The following is an 18927-nucleotide window of genomic DNA, read 5'->3' on the forward strand; positions in this document are numbered from 1 at the left end:
GGCAGGAAAGAGTTGGTTACAGCCAGCAGCCCCTGGGGGCTGGAGTGGAAGGAGAGAGGTAGAAAGTGGCTTCCTGTGATAAGGCCAGTCTCTGAGCTCCCTTCTCTGTGGGACTGGGGCCTGCTCACCCTCCTCTCCTTCCCCCAGCTCCTGGTCTCCCTAGATCCATACCGCTGGGGCCCCTTATTTTCTCCCCAGAGGTGGAATCCTGCTCTGCCGGAACCTCACAGCCAGAAGTTCTTGGTGTCTAGCCCAGGTACAATACTGTTAACCTTTTTCTTCAGAGCTAGGGTCCTGGCGTGGGAGGGGGCTTCGAGGTGGTCACTAGCATGGGGAGGGTCTGTGGGCCAGGTTACTTGGGAGATGGTTTCCACAGCCCAGAGCACCCTCTGCCTCTCTGCCTACAGTGGCCATACCCTGACCTGGTGCTGGGACTCTGAATCCTTGCCTGGACCCACTCCTTACCTCCTCCCTCAGGGTCTTTTCCCTCGTCCCTCTTCTGTACCCCTTACCCCTTGCAGCTCTGTCTAGTCCTTCTTCTCACCCCATATCCCAGGCCTGTCTGTCCCTCTGTCTTTCTCGTGGCAGGTAGATAGGTAGCGCTCTGTCTCCTTCTGGGGTCATCCGCCTTGTCTGCCCCCTGCACTCCAGGGTCGCTTCCCTGTCAGGGTCCGGCCTCCCAGGGTGGATAGGGGTATGGAGGGCAGGCAGGAGGAGGGCACACACAGGAGGAGGGCAAAGACCGCTCCTTCCTTCACCTGGAGAAGGGTGAGCGGATCCTGAGAGCTCAGGGTCTGGGACCCGAGGGTCCTAAGAGGGGGGCCGGGTTAGAGCACAGCTGGGGCTGGCGGGGCTGGGGAAGGGGGGCGGAACCTCTCGGCGCTCCCTTCCCCCACTTCCTTAAAGGGCCGGCACGGGCCGTGCACCACTGGGCTGGCCACACCGCCCCGGGCCGGGGCAGGGCACGCGGTCTGGCCCTTGGTGCGGAGGCGTGGTGGGCCAGCTGGCTAAGGTGGCCGCTGTGGCCTCCCGGCTCCACTCCCGCCGCCTGCAGTGCCCCCGCCCTTCCCCGCCCCTCCCGCTCCTCCCTCCATCTCTCTTCCCTCCCTCCCTCCTGCTGTCAGTCCCCTCTTCTCTGCTCAGCTTCTCCACAGCGCGGCTCCGACACCTGAAGCGACAGAAGCGGGCGCCGTTGCCCCGACAGGCAGCATCGGAGGAGTGGGACGGTCAGTCCGGCGGCAGCCTCCGCATGGCCCCGCCGTGAGAGGTTGGACCCGGTGACTGGGGCCAGGAGCGGTGAGTGGGGCCGCTGGGCCACCTTGTCCCTAGAGCCTGTGTGCTCCGGGACCCCGTCCCTCCCCAAAGCCGGGCTGGGGCCGGGAGGGAGTGCGGGGGGGGGGCATGCAGGCTGGTTGCTGGGGCGCCGCCCTCCGCCCTCTGTGCCAGGCAGGGTCTGCTAACAAAGCTACGTTTCCAGATCAATTCCGTGGCGACTGGAGCATCGGAAGGATACGGTTGTCATGGAGATGGGGCCGAAAGAGGAAGCTCGGGGATGGCCGGGTCTGGGCCAGGGAGTGGGGGCACTGCTAGAAAGCCCCAGGCCAGCCTGCAGGGAGGGTAAGGGCCGGCTGGCCCAATTGTCTCCTGGGCTCTGTCTCCAGATCCCCCCTTTTGTATAATCTAAGTGTGTATGTGTGCATTGATAGGGCGTCAATGAGAGCTTGGTGGCTGGGGACCTGGAGTATCGGGTGTTGGGCCTGCCAGTAGCCACCTTTACCATGGAGCAGCTTTGAGGATTTATTTCTGTTTCCAGTTTCCCAACTTTGACAGCCTGGCTTGGCAGCCAGGCCTCCCCCTCTCAGCTCTGCTGTTAGATCAGGGGCTTGCATGGGGGCGTGGTAGGCAGTGGGCAAGGCTGAGGAGGCATAATGGCTGTGGCAGTGCAGGGAGGGAGGGGTCCTTGGAGCCTGCTGCTGGGGCTGGGGTAAGGCAGGGAGTCCAGATGTGGGAACCACCCTTTCCAGCTGGTCCCCTCCTGGGGGGAGATAAGCTGACTCTTGCTGTCCTGGAGGATCTGGGAGCTGCCTGAGTCAGAACTGGGGGTATTATCTCTGCATAGACACTGCCTCACCTCTTCATCTTGGGGCCAACTTGGGGGGCCTGGAATAACTGGGGGTTGAAGTACTAGCCAAAATGGAAGTGGGGCTGAGATTTCTGGCTCAGGATAACTCAGGCTAAGCTTGATGGGTGGGTGAATGCAGAGCAGGGAGAGGGCTCAGGGTTTGGCCAGGACAGATGGGCAGCCTGGGTTTTTGGAGAGGCATATGAACTTCCTTGGGTTCCCCAGCTCTTTCTTCCAGACCTGGGAAACAAAAGCTGCTTAATGAGAGGGGTACTCAGGCAGCTTGAGGGAGAGTGGCTTTATAAGGGGCTCTGGGACCCCTTCCAAGGCCAAATCCCAGCCCTGAGCAGATATAGCCATTCTTCTACTCCCTCCCTTGAGAGGTTAGGAACCCTCCCTCCTAGGGAAGCTACATGTTCTGTGACCTGTGATCGCTGAATCAGTACAATGGGCCAGCTGCCTTCTTCTCTCCAGCCTGCATCTTTGGAAGAGAGACCTCCCCTCCCAAGAGCCCCCTTTCCCCTGTATATAGTGAGAGGCAGGGGCTTTTGAACCGGGTTATTGCAGTTTGGTCCTGGTTGAAACATGGCAGCTCCCCAGGGTGTGGTCTGAACCAGAGGGTTCCCACACATTGAGGTGAGTAGGTGGGTAGTGGCCCAGCTAAAGGTAGAAGAATGTAATATCCTTGGAATGCCTCCTTGCTGCTGGCTCTTGTAGAGGCTGAAGCCTCAATGCTTGGGTGGCTTGTATCTTCTGGTCCCACGCGTGCCTGTACCAGACTGAGAGGTTTCCCTTCTGCTAAGTGTCCTGCTGCGACAGTGATGGGGCACGCGTTCCTGAAGCTGACCTGACCACAGTGTTTCCTGAAGGGAGGCAGCAAAGCTGGATGGGAAGGACTTCCTGCTCTTGATAGGACTGAGAGGGATTGGGGGATAGTACCTCGCCCAGCTTCCATATATCAAGTACAACCATGGTGCTGAGGATACACACAGCAGCTTGTAAAGGGAGGTGCCCCATTATTCCCATTTTATGGAAGAGGATACTGAGGCTCAGGGAGAAGTTGCTTGTTCAACGTCATCTAGGTAGGAAGTGGCAGGATCAGGATTAGCATCGGAGCAGAACTGTTGGAAGTTTGGACTTGTCCCCAGTCTCATTCTCTTCTTCACAGATGTCAGTAACGAGGGAGATGGGACTGAGTGCCTTTCCACTTGGAGTAAGGGGGTGACTTTGATGGAAACTGAGGCACTAGGCTGGGGTCTTTTAAAGAGGTGGGATAGAGACATCCCCATTCTGACATCAACTTGCAGAAGAATGACACTACTTCTCTCGATAGACGATGTTCTAGACATCCTTTGCCAGATGGTCTTTTCCAGGGAAATCTGTTTTGAGTGGCATCTTATGTCTGAGGCTCCATATTTAGCTTGGCTTCTCACATGGGAGGATATACTCAGGCTGTCACCCCTTGAGGGGTGTTTGGGGAGGGGTAGGCTTGGGCAGGCCTGATTCCTTGCCACAGTTCAGGCAGAGGTGGCGCAGGGTCCATGTTTCTGCCAACCCTGTCCTTGCTACGGGCTGCCTTACTGGTATCCTGGGAACTGGCAGTTTCCTGCAAAGCCCTTGTCCCCCTAAGTGGGTTTGCTCGTAGCTAAGTCCACTTTCTTGAGGTCTTGACCCTCATTAGATGGTAAGCTACTCCAGGGCTTTGTCTGTCAGGCCACTGGTGACTCCGGCATCAGCCCAGTCTAGGCCAGGCCTACAGCCCAGCTTGTGGGCTGTTGGAGGGAAAGACTGCCCTCTCTCCCTCTCCTACCCCATCCAGCCAGGCCCTGAACTCCATTCTTTGGGGTATCTCCCTCCGTTCCTTCCCTTTCCCCCCTAACTTTTTGTCTTGTCAAATCTGATAGTACAATGAACACCCACCTATATACCCCTCACCTAGAGAACTAGATGTGCCAATTGTTGACATTTTGCCCATATTTTTTTCTCTTTCTTAAAACCTTTTGAATATAAGTTGCAGACATCATATCCTTTCACCTCTAAATACTTGAGCATGAATTTCCTGAGACAAGGACATTTTTCTGCATAATGACTATACTATTACATACCTAAGAAATACATACCTAAGAAATTAATGATACAATTTAACCTAATATGTAATCTATATTCAAATTTCTCTAGTTGTCCCTGTAATGTCCTTTATAGCTGTTAAAAATTTTTTTTGATCAAGCATCACACATTACATTTAGTTATATCTTTTTAGTCTCCTTTAATCTGGAACAATCCTTCTGTTTTTTTCTTAAGGTCGTATGACATTGTCACTTTTAGAATCTTGCTCAGTTCTCTTATAGAATGTTCCTTCCACATTCTGGATTTGTGTTGTTGCTTCCTCATGAGTAGATTCAGGTTAAACTTTTTTTTTGCAAGAATATCCTATAGGTGAGCCTGACCAGGTGGTGGTGCAGCGGATGGAGCATCGGACTGGGATGTGGAGGACCCAGGTTTGAGACCCTGAGGTCCCAGTTTGAGTGCGGGCTCATCTGGTTTGAGCAAGGCTCACCAGCTTGAGCCCAAGGTTGCTGGCTCGAGCAAGGGGTCACTTGGTCAGCTGTAGCCCCCCGGCCAAAGCACATATGAGAAAGTAATCAATGAACAACAGGCCACAAGGAAGAATTGATGCTTCTCATCTCTCTCCCTTCCTGCTGCCTGTCTGTCTCTGACTCTCTCTGTCTCTGACACACGCGTGCACGCGCACACACACACGAATATCCTATAGGTGATTCTGTGTCCTTCTCAGCACATCCCATCAGGAGGCACATGTCATTAGCTTGTCCTATAAAGGTGGTGCTAAGTTAGGTCACTTGGCTAAGAAGTCCCTTTGTTTCAATCCCATTTGTCCCTATTCCCTATCTCCGGAAGCTTCATCCACCTGGTTATCCATGCACCTGGTTAGCAAAACTGCCCAAACCCCTACTTCAGACCATGAGCTGGAGAAGGCCAAGTAAGCAGTCACTGGTAGGGCCTTCAAGGAGCTCACAACCTTGGGGTGGGGGTGGGGTGAGCTACAACTTAGAGAAGGTGCTGTCAGAGTGGGGGCGAGGCCCAGAGAAAGAACTGAGGGACACAAGAAGGGGAATAGAGGGAGGGGGCAAGACAAGGAGAAAGGAGGTGGCACCTGGGTGGTAGCTGGCCACCTGGAGCCACGGGAGGGTGTGAAGAAGGTAGTGATGGGGCAGATATGGAAAAGACGCTCTGAGGAGAATGGAGTGGGGTTGGCCAGGTCAGCATGGTGGATAAGAGCCCAGTTAGGAGGCCATGATGAGGTCCAGCATAAGATGCCGGACACTGGGTTCAGGGCTGCTATGTGTGGCATACAGAGGGCATGGACTTGGTGGTGTGGTTGCCTGGCTGGGACTGGGATGTGGCAGGTAGGGATGGAGTAAGGAGCGATTTCGGAGTCAGAATGGCTGAGCACTGGGGTCCAGTTAGGGTGAGAGCTGTTGTGTGTGGTGGCTAGGGAAGGGAGATGGGGAATGTGGTTTTAAGCATATGAGGTCCGAGGTTCTTTCTAGTTCGGAGGAAAAGCTCGTTTCCCCAGGTCCTGGTGGTCATCTGTGGCCACCCTCTTAGAAGCTCATTTTGAGATGAGGGTAGAGGGAGGTCATGCCTCCCTCACAGCAGGGAATGGACGGTGGGCTTTCAGGCATCGTAAGGGGAGGTCGGGCTGGCTCAGAGGCAGTGCCTCTATAAGTCAGGGTAATCCCTCCCTTGCAGGCCCCCCAACACTCTTACCTCATCTTGCTTCTTCATGCTTGCTTGGTAAAATCCCAGCCCTGGTCAGACCCATCGCCTGCCTGTTCCACATCTGAGCTGTGTACTGAACGGGGCTGAGAAAGACCTCTACCCCGACTGGTCTCTCGCTTCAAGTTCAAAATCATGAGCTTCAGGTGGGTCCTCAGTATTGTCTTGCAATCCCACCAAGGGTCCCGAGTCCTTCCCCATCCCCCTACCTGATGACTACTTCAAACTTTCTCTTCTGCCCTCAGCCCAAGCCCCTCCTCCAGTCCTCCCTCACAGCTACTAACATCGCTTCCTACTTCTTTGAGAAAATAGAAGCTACCAGAATTTTCTCAGACTCCTTGTGCTACATTTACCCATCTGCCGGCATCTACCCACTGCTCTGCCTTCCTCCTGTCACTGGTTGACGTGTTCTTCCTCCTGGTTAAGGCCATCCCTCTGCTTGTGCACTAGATCCTGTCCCCTTGCGCCTACTTGAGGACATTGCTCCGGCACAGCCCCCTCCTACATTATGGGTCCCCCCTCTACTGATCATTCCATCAGCAGATACCTTGCTGTTGTTCCTCGTATCTTAAAAGATGGCTCTCTTGTCTCTTCCAGCTAGGTACCACTGCATCTATCTCTCTGTTCCCTGTTTACAGCAAAACTCCCCAGAAAGGTTGTCTAGACTCATTGTCTCATGTCATCTCCTCCCATTCTCTCCCTCTCCCTCTTTTTTTAAAAAAGATTTTTATTTATTCATTTTAGAGAGAGGAGAAAGAAGAGAAAGAGAGAAAGGTGGGGGAGAGGAATGGGAAGCATCAATTTGTAGTTGCTTCCGTATGTGCCTTGACAGGGCAAGCCGGGGTTCTGAACCTGCAACCTCAGTGTTCCAAGTCGATGCTTTAGCCACTGCACTACCACCGGTCAGCCTCCCATTCTCTCTTGACTTCATTCCAATTGATCTTTCACTCCCTTCCTCTTCACTTACTGGTCTCAAGGTCTCCAATGACCTCCATGTTGCTATACCCAATGGCCAATTCTTGGTCCTCATCTGTGGCATTTGACACGTTCGATCGCTCCCTCTTCCTTGACAAATTTCTTGACCTCCGGATATCTATTCATTCTCCTCTTTCCCTCTGACTTTATGGGTTGCTCCTCTCAGTCTCCTTCTCTCTCACCCCCAGATCTTAATTTTGGAGTAACCCAGGATTCAATCCTAGCCTGGCTGCTCTTTTCGTCTTCATTCACTTCTGTGCCATCTCATCCAGTCCTGTGGCTTTAAGCATCACCTCCATGCTTCCAGCTACCAAATTTAAATCCCAAAATTTGACCTCTTTTCTCAGCTCCAGTAGCCTACTCAGCATCTGAACAATTATGTCTCCTAGACACCTCAGTCTCAGCTTGTCCAGAGCTGAGCTCCAGCCTTCCTCCCCAAACCCGTTCCACCCAGTCTTTCCTGTCTCAGGAATGGAAGCTCAGTCCTGGATGCTCAGGGCCCAGATGTTGCTGTCATTTCTGACTCTTTCTCTCCTACCCCATCAGGGAGTGAGGCTTATACCAGCAGCCAGATCTCCATCAATGGGCTATGGGTGAATAGGAGGGACAGTTTCAGAGACTGAGAGAAGGAGGTGATAGTGGAATGGCCCAGCACTCTCCTTTCACACCTGCTCACTTTGGACCACATGCTGCTGGCCCTAACCAGCCCCAGGAGACCATAGCCTTCGTCAGACCCTGCTGGAGTCCTAAGGTAGAGAGGAGAGGACAGGGAAGAGGGGAGAAGGGGAAGGGGACTTGGCAAGCAAGGGGTTAAATGGAACTATGTAATCAAGAGGTTGGGGAGGGAGTGGAGAGGAGGGTCACAGGGGATGAGGCAGGGAGGGTGAGGGGTTTCCTTGGAGGGAGTGGAGAGAAAATATGAGGATCTAGAGAGTACAGGGTAAGTGAAAATTGGGCAAAGAGAAAGGAAGATGAAATTTCTTGGTTCATCTCTTCTGGCTGTTGAACTAGACTGGGGGGAGGCTGCTCAGAGATTGGGCCTCTGGGGTCCGCCCCCTTCCTTGCCACAGGCATCTCAGCTAAGCAGGCTTGGTTGAGAGGGTTTGCACTTGGTCAGTACGTTATAGACTCTTGGGGTTCAACTGTCAACTCACAGGCTCATTGGTCAAATGAGGCTCAAGAAGCAGAGTGAGTTCTAGGGGTCTTCTGGAGCTCCAGAAGACAGACGGTGGCCAGTCACTTCATCTGAACAGCCTAGTCCTTTGTGGTCCCAGATAACTGAGGGCTCACCTGTTAGGGAAGTCAGCTGGGGGTACAGTCACCAGTTATAAACATGATGTGGGATTTGACAGCGGACATTGTGAATTTCAGCAGTGTTGAGGGCTCTCTAAACCAGCATGCAGATATATGCAAATGATAAGAAAATGAGGGTGCCAAGTGGCTTGGGGGTGGGGAGAGAAGCAAGCAGGGAGCTGTCAAGGGGTGACCTTTGTGGAGCTGGGCCCAGGACCCCTGAAAGTCCCAGCAGGCTGCAGGGCACATGCAGATAAAATGCAAATGTGCACCGATCACCCAGGGACCTCTGTCTGCCCGACCACGAGAAAGAGGTGGCCTTGCAGATCTTCACAGCGCAAGGCAAGCTGGCTCCTCAAGGGCCAAAATGAGAGGCGGAAAGCAGGGTGGTGCTGGGCTCCTTAATGAGCCCAGATTGGCAACACCTAGAGGAGATGGATGCCTTTAAGGGAGGCCCAGGCACTTGGCCCTTGCACCGCACCTGGTGTGGTGCTTGTGCCTTTAGATGGAAAGCTAGGGGGATGCCTGTCCTGGGGTGGGCATGTCGGGGGGGTCCCAGGAAAAGGTGGAGGGCTCTCTCTGACCCCCCCCTGGCCCCCCTTCCCCAGGAACTTCTGCCTTGACTCTCGTCAGGCTGGGCCTCTGGAGTCCCTGCTTTAGAATCTGCTCTGGCAGGTTGCTGAGAACGGGGCCCAGAGTGTCCTGTGCTGCCCGTGCTGCTCTCCTCTGCGTCCCACACCCAGCGTGGGCAGCCAGCCCGCTCCCCTGCAGACCTGAGACAGGATTCTGGGAAGTAGTAGCTGTGGCCCTTCTCTGAGCACTTGGGGCCAGCTCTGAGCTGAGCACTGCACCCACGCCAGCTCTGCAAGGCAGATGCTGTGCGCACTCCCCTTTTTCCAGGGGAGGATACTGAGGCTCAGAGAGGTGGGCAACTTTCCCTGAGGGGGCAGAGCTTGTGGGTAGCAGGGCTGGGATTTGAAGCCAGGTCTTTCTGACTGCACAGGAGGGGCAACGGCCCTCTGCTCTGACTGTCCCAGTCTGAGGAACTTGTTGCTGCACAAGGTGGGCCAAGCTGGGAAGACCAAGTGGGTTAGGAGGAATTGGGGTCACTTTGGGAAAGGGAGGCAGGCAAGTTCCCGAGGCTCCTGGGTAGACATCCCGTCTGTATTATCTTGAGCACCTCCCTGCCCTGGGCAGTTGAAACAAACATCGAGGGTTTCGTGCCCAGGTTGATCTTTGTCTAGGAAGGGTACTTAGAGCTCTGGGATGACAGGAAGGTCCTGACTTCCAGACTCCCTGGCTTGCAGAGCCTGGGGAGGGGAAGCCTGGTGAGCTGTGTGATCCAGTGAGCTCTCTGAGGTGTCTTCCTGTCACTCTGTGGGCCACGCTGTCAGTGGCCCAGCGGGTTCTGTGGAGTCCTGGCATGCCCAGGAACGGTGTAGGCAAGGCTGGCTAAGGCCTGTTCTGAGCACCTATCGCATGCCAGCCCTCTTCACTGATCATCTTATTTAACTGTGTACGTGTGTGTGTGTGTGTGTTTGTGAAGACCCCAACTTATGTGCTAAAATCTGGTGAGCTAGGTAGTCAGTACAGTAAGAATTTTGGGGAAGGGCAGTGGGACCAATGGGGATGTTCGGGTGGGTTCCCAGTGGGCAGAGAATAGGTTTGAGAGGGAAAGGTTTTCAGATTTTTAAAATTTTCTAAGTAGCCCTCATAGAACTTTCTCTGAATGTTCACTATCAGAGGCAGAAGGTCATGGGGATTTTCCAGGTTGGGGTTCATGCCTAGAGCCTATGAATGGGCTATAGAGGTCCATGAGTCTCTCAAAAAATACCCAAAATCTGTGCACATATGTGACAGTCTGTCTGGGGTGGGATCCACAGTGTCAGCAGATGCTCAAAGAGGTGCAAGACTAGGAAATTGTTAGGGATCTCTGACGTCCACGGGAATGAGGGGTTTCATTCACCCAAGTTTCTATCACACTTTGGAGGCAAAACCAGAGTATCTTGGCTCTCAGTCCTGCTCCCTGGGACAACTGTGGCCTCAGCTTTGCCTCTATACTGACATTCTAAGATGATTTTCTCTGATCCCAGCCTCCTTGACATAGCCTGCCTGGGTTCCAAGCACCCGTGATCACCCTCCAGGCTCTCTTATCCTACCTTTGCCTCCTGAGCCCCCATTTCCAACAAGTGGGCCCAAACACCCTGATCTCCCCAAACCTCCCAGCTGCCTGATGTGCCTAGGTATGGCTGTTGTCAAGGTGAGTGCCTGTCTTCCCCAAACCCCAATCTAGCCTGAACCTCTGGGTTGTCCCTTGCTTGCTCTTGGCTTCTCCCAAAGCAGAATGGTTTGATCCCAGTTGCCCAATGATGGTCTAGCTGCCCTGAACCTTGCCCCCAGGCCTGTGGGCTCCTCATCTCCACCTCACCACCCAGGGGGACTACCTCCTGAGTGGCTGCCCAGCACCCTCCCTGTGTGTGTGTGTGCGCGCGCACGTGTGTGTGTACATGTATGTGTATGCCCCCACAAATGCCTCTACTGGATGCTTGCTCACAGACGTGCGCACAGGCACTCGCACTCATGCTCTCTCCCCTCTGTCTCATCGAGCATGTTGGGTCCTGGAGCTCTCGCTGCCTGGCCTCTCTCCCAGTCCTTTCCTTGGGCTCCTCACTGTCTCTGGCTTGGATCCTGCATGGAAAGCACTGCATGAGGTTATCTGTACGGCAGCCCAGTGTTGTTCCAAGCAGAACGCTAGTCTTGCCACTTTCCAGCTTTGTGACCCTGAGCCTGTTCCTCAACCTCTCTCAGCCTCTGCCAACAACAGGGATGATTATCATCTCCATATATTTAAAAACTGGGCCCTGGTAGGTTGGCTCAGCGGTAGAGCGTCGGCCTGGCGTGCGGGGGACCCGGGTTTGATTCCCGGCCAGGGCACATAGGAGAAGCGCCCATTTGCTTCTCCACCCCCTCCCTCCTTCCTCTCTGTCTCTCTCTTCCCCTCCCGCAGCCAAGGCTCCATTGGAGCAAAGATGGCCCGGGCACTGGGGATGGCTCCTTGGCCTCTGCCCCAGGTGCTAGAGTGGCTCTGGTAGCGGCAGAGCGATGCCCTGGAGGGGCAGAGCATCGCCCCCTGGTGGGCAGAGTGTAGCCCCTGGTGGGCATGCCGGGTGGATCCGGGTCGGGCGCATGCGGGAGTCTGTCTGACTGTCTCTCCCCGTTTCCAGGTTCAGAAAAGAAAAAACAAAAAACAAAAAACAAACAAACAAAAAAACTGCCCACTGTCAGGCGCTGTGCTAGGCTCTGGGGGAGACAACAGTGAATGTGACATATTCCCCACCTTCACAGAACTTACATCTTAGTGAGGCAGGAAGTAAGGAAACAATAGGAAAGAAGGTTGCAGTTCTGCTAAGTGATGCTTAGCAGATATGCTGCTCTGTGGAGGCACGGAAGAGCGCTGGTGGTCAGAGAGCTTCTCTGAGGAGCAGTGCTGGACTCAAGCCCTGACTGACAGAAGAGGCAGTCACTTAAAGATCTAGGGAGAGAGCATTCTAGGCCAAGGGTACAGCTGGTGCAAAGGCCCTGGGGTGGGAATGAGCTCAGGGAGCAGAAAAAGGCCACGTGGCTGATAGGATGGGGGATGGGAGAGGGCAATGAACCAGTTTAGGGAGGGCCTTTTTAGGGCATGCTGAGGAGACCGGATTCTCACTGAAGGGCAGTGGGAGCTGTTGGAGGGTTATGAGTGATGAAATGATGTGATATAATTTGTTTTCACAACTCACTCCAGCTGCCACAGGGAGAGTGGGGAGGGGGACAGGATTGTGTCAGGAGCAGCTGAGACCCAGAAAGTAGATGGCTTGGCATTTAGCCCTGGCCCAGCCAGCACTCCACGATCATCATGGGCCCCATCTTGGTTGGTGCTGAAAAAAAGCCTGCTGAGCCCAAGGTCACCCAAAGGGCAGTGGTCAGTGGAGCCCCTGCCTGGAGCAGGGCTGGAGTCAGACTGAGAGAGGGCTCAGAGGCTCCAGCAACTGAGAGTCTATCATTTGTAGGCATCTCTTTGGGATGCATGCCCTGTGGCCCAGCTGTGCCCCCTCCTCCACTCTTGCCAGAGGGCTGGAGGTGGGCAGGGTCACTGCTTTGGATGGATGCTTCTGGTTGAAGATTTGAGCCCTTGATCTGGTGGGAGTGTCTGGCAGGGGGCCTGGGAGACTGGGGGTTCATCTTGCACTTCTGGCCCATCCAGGTGCAGAGGGAGGCTACTCTGAGTTCTAGAAGCTGCTACTCACTGTGTGACCTCAGGCAAAGCCTTTCTGGTTCTGTGCCTTGGTTTCCCCATTTGTCAAACATGGTGGTAGAAGCGTGTTTGCTCTTTCTTGGATCTTGGTTTTCCCAGTATTCATGACCATAGTTCTCCCACCAGCCCCGGGGAAGGGGCACAGAGGTGATGCCCCCATTCTGCAGATGGGTCCCTAGAGGGAACAGTGAGTCCCACAGCCTATAGTGGTTCAGAGTGAGGACTTGAGGCAACGTTTCACACTTCTGCCCTGAAACCCCTCTTTATGTGCCCCTCTCTTAGCTCATTAAGAGAGGGGTTCCTGGCTCAGCTATTTCTGGGCTCAGCTGGTCCTCAGCCCAGGCAGGACTCTGGGCCCCCCGCCCAGAGTGGAGCTCAATGCTGCCCCTTGTCTGCCCATCCCCAGGCCGAGGACACGGCTCAGTGCCCAGTGTTGGCAGAACCTTCATCCCGCTCCCAGTTGCAGGAGGACATGGATGGGCAGGTAAGGCTGGTGCCAGCCTGAGGTAGCTGCTGGAAGTTGTGGGGTGATGTAGGGTTCTCTCAAGAGTCCTTGATTTGTCCCTAACTCTGAGCTGGTGTAGACTGAGCATCAGGTGAAGCCACTGATGCTCTCAAACCCCAGGCTTCCCTGGACACTCAGGGAGAGCCCTGACTAAAGAGGAGCACCCCACCCACCAGGCTCTGCTTCCATGTGTGGCATGGGGGCTTGAGGCACTCTGGTGGACTGGGGTGCAGCCCTGTGCCCCAGCTTTAATACTCATTTGGGCCCCTAGGCTGGGAACAAGCCAGAGGACAAGAACTCAGGCAGCAGGCCAGAGGCCCCCTCTCTCTCTTCTTTCCTTTCTCAGTGCCCCCCCCCCCAAGGAGTCTAGCTGAGGAGCTGACCTGCTCCCTCTCTCCTCTGAGCACACAACCCGAGGGAACAGAGTGAAATAGCAACCGAAGCAGCAGGGATTTAGGGCAGACCAGAAAGAATCCCTCATTCGGGGCCAGGCCCTTTGGGCTCTCGGGTGTCCTAGGCTCAGAGCCCAGATACTCTACAGCCTGGCTCTTCAGACTCTTTTTTCTTTTTAATCTATGAAAGTTTTCCTTTTTTTTTTTTTAAAGTAAAAATCTATGCTCACACAATTTTCAAAGCTCTAGAAGGTGACACTCAAGGTGGGTGGGCTGTTCTGCCCTCTTCTCTTTTGCTTTGTGTTTGACAGCTGAGGATAAGTGAATCTTAAGTGGCCCTGGGTGTCAGAGCCCCCCTCGCAGGGCCAGAAGCCCCAGAGAACAGACTGGCTTTCCTCTTTGGGCTCTGGGCTCTTGTTCTCTAAGTGGGAAGTTGCTCCTGCCATGTCAGTTCCCTGTAGATTCTGGTTTGGGAAGTCTGGGGAGAGGGACTCCTAATCTGTGATTTAAGCTCCTCAGGTGGCACCTGTGACCAGGCAAGGGCAGGCAGGATGGGTCTCACTTAAATCCCTGTAACTGTCCCTGCAGCTTCCTCTGCTGCAGCCCAGAGCCTGGCTGGTCCTTTCCCTCCTCCTGCCTCTCCTGAGCCCCCAGAACTCCTTTCCCAGAGGAGAGTGGGGGTGCTGGGGGAAGCTGAGGCCTGAAAAAGGGAGGCAGGAGTTGTTTGGAGGGGCTAGGCTATGTCCCTGGTGGCAGAGGTCACAGGATGGGGGAAATAGCCTAGAATGGGTGGGCCCAGGGCAGAGAGGGATGAGGAGGAGCCAACACACAGCCCATCATGTCTGCCCCCGCTGGGGTTAGAATGGGGAGGAAGCCTCTGTGAATTGTGGGCCGGTGCCACTCCCTTTTTGAAGGGGGAGGGGTGGAAATGGCAGGGTAAATGGGCTGCCTCAGTTTATAGAGGAGAACAGGCCCAAGAGGGCAGAGGGGAGTGAGCCGGCTGAGGCAGGGCAGTGAGGAATCCTGACCCAGACCCACGAAAGGTCCCACAGTGAGTGGGCAGAGCAGGGATCTCTCCTTGCAGGGCTCTCCCCAGAGTACCTGTGGCAGCCTCCTCATGAGTGCTTCCTCAGGGCTGGGTGAGCGCTGAGGGCCAGGTGCGGAGGGGGACCCCAAGCCCCCTCATCCTTACTCCTACAGCCAGGGCGCTGGGCGCTGGGCCCACAGGCAGCCACGCTCTCAGCGAGGCTCTGGGATGGCGCTGCACCTGCCCAGCACCCTGGACAGCGCCTCACGCTGGGCCTCGCATGGCTCACTTTGGCTTCTCTGGGGTGGCCTCTGTTCTGTTGAAGCGTCACTTCTGTTGACTTCCTTGCCTCCTCTCATAACTTCCCCTCTAAAGGCAGCCCCCAGCCCAGTTTCCTCCATTCGCTGCAGACTCTCTGTTGCCTGGCTCCCGGGGCCCGGGGGGAGAACACGCGAAGAGGCAAGGAGGCTGGCTGCTGTCAGCCTGGGGTTTGGTCTCCATCACTCTCCAGTGGGAGAGGACGGGGGCTTGGAGGAGTGCTGGGCCCTTCCCTAGTCCCTTTCAACTTGCACCTTCCTCCAAGGGCTTTGGTGAATTCTGGAGACACATAAGAGACACATAAGAGGTAACAAGGAAGGCAGGACTGGGGCATATGGAATGGCAGGGGGCTGGGGGAGAGCAGAATGGGGCTGGTTTGAGCAGGGCATTGAGGACACCATGGCCTGGGCCCTGATGCCGGCCAGGAGGTCCTGAGAAGGTCATCTCAGCCATCCTTCTGTCCCTGGGCAGGCTGCCTAGTGCTGGTTCTGCTGGGCTTCATACCCCCCAGCACCTGCCTTGTCTGACCCACACCTCCCTCTCCTATCTGCCACCAGGTCTAGGGGAGTCCCAGGAGCAGCCAGCACGGGGTGGAAGCAGTGCCTGCCATGGATGAAGATAAGCTTTCATCTGTACTGCCCGGAGAAGATGGTGCCACCTGGGACCCCAGCCTGGAGCCTGAGGAGGAGCCCAGGGTCCAGAATGGAATGGCAGCCAGTGAGGACCTGAATTGTGGCCATAATAGACCAGGGCATGAGATTAGGGGCACACTGGTGGACAGTGAGGAGCCCACAAGGGGCCCAGACATGACTCTCCATGGCCTCAGCCTTGGCTCCTCCCTCACAAATGGTCTAACCATGGGACCAGACTCGAACATTCTTGAAGATTCTACAGAGTCCAGAACCTGGAGGTCTGGTGGGTTTGCAGAAGGAGATGATGCTTCCGGGAGCCTTTGTCCGGACACCGAGGACCCTCAACTAGGGTAAGTTGGTGTCTCAGGTTAGGGGCTCACCACATTTAGCTGCTCTGTGCTTTGTGGCCTGAGCTAGCCACTTAGCCTCTCTGGTTCTTGTTTTTCTCATCCATAAAATGGGAATTTTATGTCGCTATTCTGCCCAGCTCTAGGTATTTTGGGAAAATAGAACCATGAGATTTCTTTCTTTTTTTTTTAAGATTTTTTTATTGATTGATTTTAGAAACAGAGGAAGAGAGATCATAGTTGCTTCAGTTTAGTTGTTTGTTGATTGCTTCTTGTATGTGTCTGGACTGGGCAAGCCTGGAGTTTGGAACCAGAGACCTCAGCATTCCAGGCTGACATAGAGCCATGAGATTTCGAAGGCCAACAGGCTTGTTGTGCCCCCAGCCCTCAGTCCTTCAAATCACTGTGGGCTATTTTTAGGTGGGGCTGGACATTAGAGTTTCAAAATGCCTTGATGTGGAATTCGTCTGGTCCATCCATCTACTTTCTAGAGATGAAGATCTCCCAATTCTGCAACTGACCTCACGAGAGTAGGCTTTGTGGATTAATCCCTGTCAGCTACCCTGGACCTGAGTGCCTTCTGGAAGTTCTACCAGGAATCTGACTTCAGTCCTACTCATTAGAGTTACAACCCCCCTTCTGTTATCCTCAGCAGGAGGTGGAGAGATCTGGTATCTTAGAGATGCCAGTTGGACAAGGAGGGTGGGGATGGGCCAGCAGAATGTCTAGAAGACCCCAGGGTGGGCTGAGAAAAGAAAGTATTGAAGACTCAGTGTGCAAGTGTGCAGGAGGTATGTGAGTGTGTGTGTGGAGCATGCATGTGTGTGCACAGAGCTGTGTAAACATGCTGATGCATATGAGTCTGCATGGCTGTAGGGTGAGGGTGTTTGTGTGTGCTTGGCCTGTGCGAGTGTGTGCACATTTGGGCCTGCACATGGGTGTGTAGGGCTGAGTGTGCCTAGAACTCCAAGGACTGGAGCGTGGTGCCCGGGGTCAGGTGTCTGTGTGTACTGGGTATGCCATGGCCATAAGAGCATTTTCGGCCCTGGCCGGTTGGCTCAGCGGTAGAGCGTCGGCCTGGTGTGCGGGGGACCCAGGTTCGATTCCCAGCCAGGGCACATAGGAGAAGCGCCCATTTGCTTCTCCACTCCCCCCCCTCCTTCCTCTCTGTCTCTCTCTTCCCCTCCCGCAGCCGAGGCTACATTGGAGCAAAGATGGCCCGGGCGCTGGGGATGGCTCCTTGGCCTCTGCCCCAGGCGCTGGAGTGGCTCTGGTCGCAACGAGCGACGCCCCGGAGGGGCAGAGCATTGCCCCCTGGTGGGCAGAGCCTCGCTCCTGGTGGGCGTGCTGGGTGGATCCCGGTTGGGCGCATGCGGGAGTCTGTCTGACTGTCTCTCCCCGTTTCCAGCTTCAGAAAAATACAAAAAAAAAAAAAAAAAAAGAGCATTTTCATGCAGGCCTAGGGCATCAGCTGGATGGCAGGGGGCTGCGGTAGGGGGCTGGGGCTTCTGGGAGTACTCTGTTTGCATTAAGGTGGCATATTTATTTAGGATGACTGCAGGGGGGGGCACATGGAAGTTCGGAGGTTGGGTTGATGGTCTTTAAGCCCCTGCCAGGACCACTCTTCAGTACTGTTCAGGCACATGAGAAGGTGGGAGATAGTAGGTAGAGGACTATTCATGGCTCTGACAGTAGGTGAGAGGCCAACAGGGCAGGATCTGTGTTGTTGCTTAGAGGTCAGGAGAAGCCACTCCACCCAAGTGCCCTGCCAGGCATCTGGCCACCTTTTAGAATTCTGCCCAGTTCCCCACTTCCTCCTCTGGCCCCTCGAAGGTCTAATGAGGCTGCAGTTTCAGCTGCTTCTGAGACTGGGGTGAAACACAGCTGTCCCCGCCCCACTCAGGTCAGTAAGTTTCTCCAGGAAACACACTGGGACCAGATCTTAGACATGGGGGTGGGGGTGGTCCAAGGAGGTGCTTGAGGGGAAGGGGCACTTCCCAGTCCTCCTTTCTGCTACAGCAGGGGCTGGGGCAGAAGCTGGGCCTAGCCAGATCCTCGGGGGGCGAGGGGTGTGCTTCTTTGCAAAATGAGGGACCGTGATCTATCAGAAATGAGCCCAGCTTGGCCTGCTTCTTTCTTTGTGTCTCTTCTTGCTATGTCTATGTTTCTGTCTATCTTCGTCTTCCTTCAGCTGATATTCTGTATATCCTAAGCTCTGTGTTCTCATCTCTGTTTCTTATGCTCTCTGTATCTTTTTGTCTCTCTCTTTTGCTCTTTCTTCCGTTGCTCTATTTTTGTCTTTTTCTTGTTTCTCTCTCTGGATCTTGCTGTCCTTCAGTCTCTCTCCTCTCCCTTCTCTGACCTCTCTGCTCACCTGAGCATCTCTCTAGGATGCCTCCATTCATCTGTGCTCTGTTTTAGGTGCTGGGGATACACCTGTGAGCAGAATATACAAAAATTCCTACTCTCATGGAGCTTATGATTTAGTGGAGAGACAGATAATGAATCACAAAATAATAAGTTATTGTATTAAACTGTATTAGAAAGGGGTAAGTGCTTTGGAAAAAATGAAGTAGGAAAAGGGGGCTGGGGTGTTTGGGAAAGGTCTCAGTTATAAATGGGGTGGTCAGGGCAGACCTCATGGGGAGAGAAATGAGGAAGGAGGTGTTCGCCCGAGGGAAGAGCACCGTAGACCAAGGGAACGACCAGCATGAAGGCTCCCTGTGGGGTAGCTCAGGGCCCTGCAGGGCGTAGGCAGGGTGGTGGACTGCGGGGCTATCAGCCTCTGTTCACTCACCCAGTGCATATGCAGCGAGGTTTACTAAGTACCTCCTGTGATCTGGGTGCTTCTGGCCTTATGTGTGGGGAGTTGGCTAGGGCTGGGTCACCAGTGGTAAACGGGGAAGTAACCAGATGGGGCTGGGAGGACATGAAGAGCTGCCTTGAGGACGGAGAATAATGAGAGGGGGGCCAGTGTGGGGGGCAATGTGGGTCTGCCTCCCTCGGTCTCTCTGAGCAGGTGGCATTAAGACAAAGCCTGCAAGTTGAAATGTGGTCAGCCAAGCTAAGATCCCCCCCAGGCTGTAAGGACAGCAAAATTCTGACCCATTGTGACTCTAGTTGTGATAGAGGGAGCAGCCCCGTGAGCCAGGCTGGCGGAAGAGGACTCACATTCATTCAGAGATGCCTGTTATGGGCTAGGCACGGGTTGGGCGCTGGGGGGC

The 18927-nt window shown here is 54.6% G+C and overlaps 1 protein-coding gene across 2 annotated transcripts in view; it reads left to right on the plus strand.

Moving 5' to 3' along the window:
* The first annotated feature begins 1144 nt into the window (after positions 1-1144).
* PSD2 (pleckstrin and Sec7 domain containing 2) overlaps positions 1145-18927 on the plus strand; it is a 48114-nt gene continuing 30331 nt past the window's right edge. The window contains exons 1-2 of one of the 2 annotated variants that reach the window (XM_066343209.1): positions 1145-1296; positions 15282-15706. In XM_066343209.1, the coding sequence (XP_066199306.1) occupies positions 15333-15706 (374 nt within the window). In that variant the 5' untranslated portion in view covers positions 1145-1296; positions 15282-15332. Of the gene's footprint in view, positions 1297-12924; positions 12967-15281; positions 15707-18927 lie in introns of those variants that run through there. The other variant, XM_066343208.1, reaches the window with a different exon arrangement.

This window comes from Saccopteryx leptura, chromosome 6 (assembly GCF_036850995.1).
Source record: "Saccopteryx leptura isolate mSacLep1 chromosome 6, mSacLep1_pri_phased_curated, whole genome shotgun sequence".
In the NCBI taxonomy this organism is placed as follows: domain Eukaryota; kingdom Metazoa; phylum Chordata; class Mammalia; order Chiroptera; family Emballonuridae; genus Saccopteryx; species Saccopteryx leptura.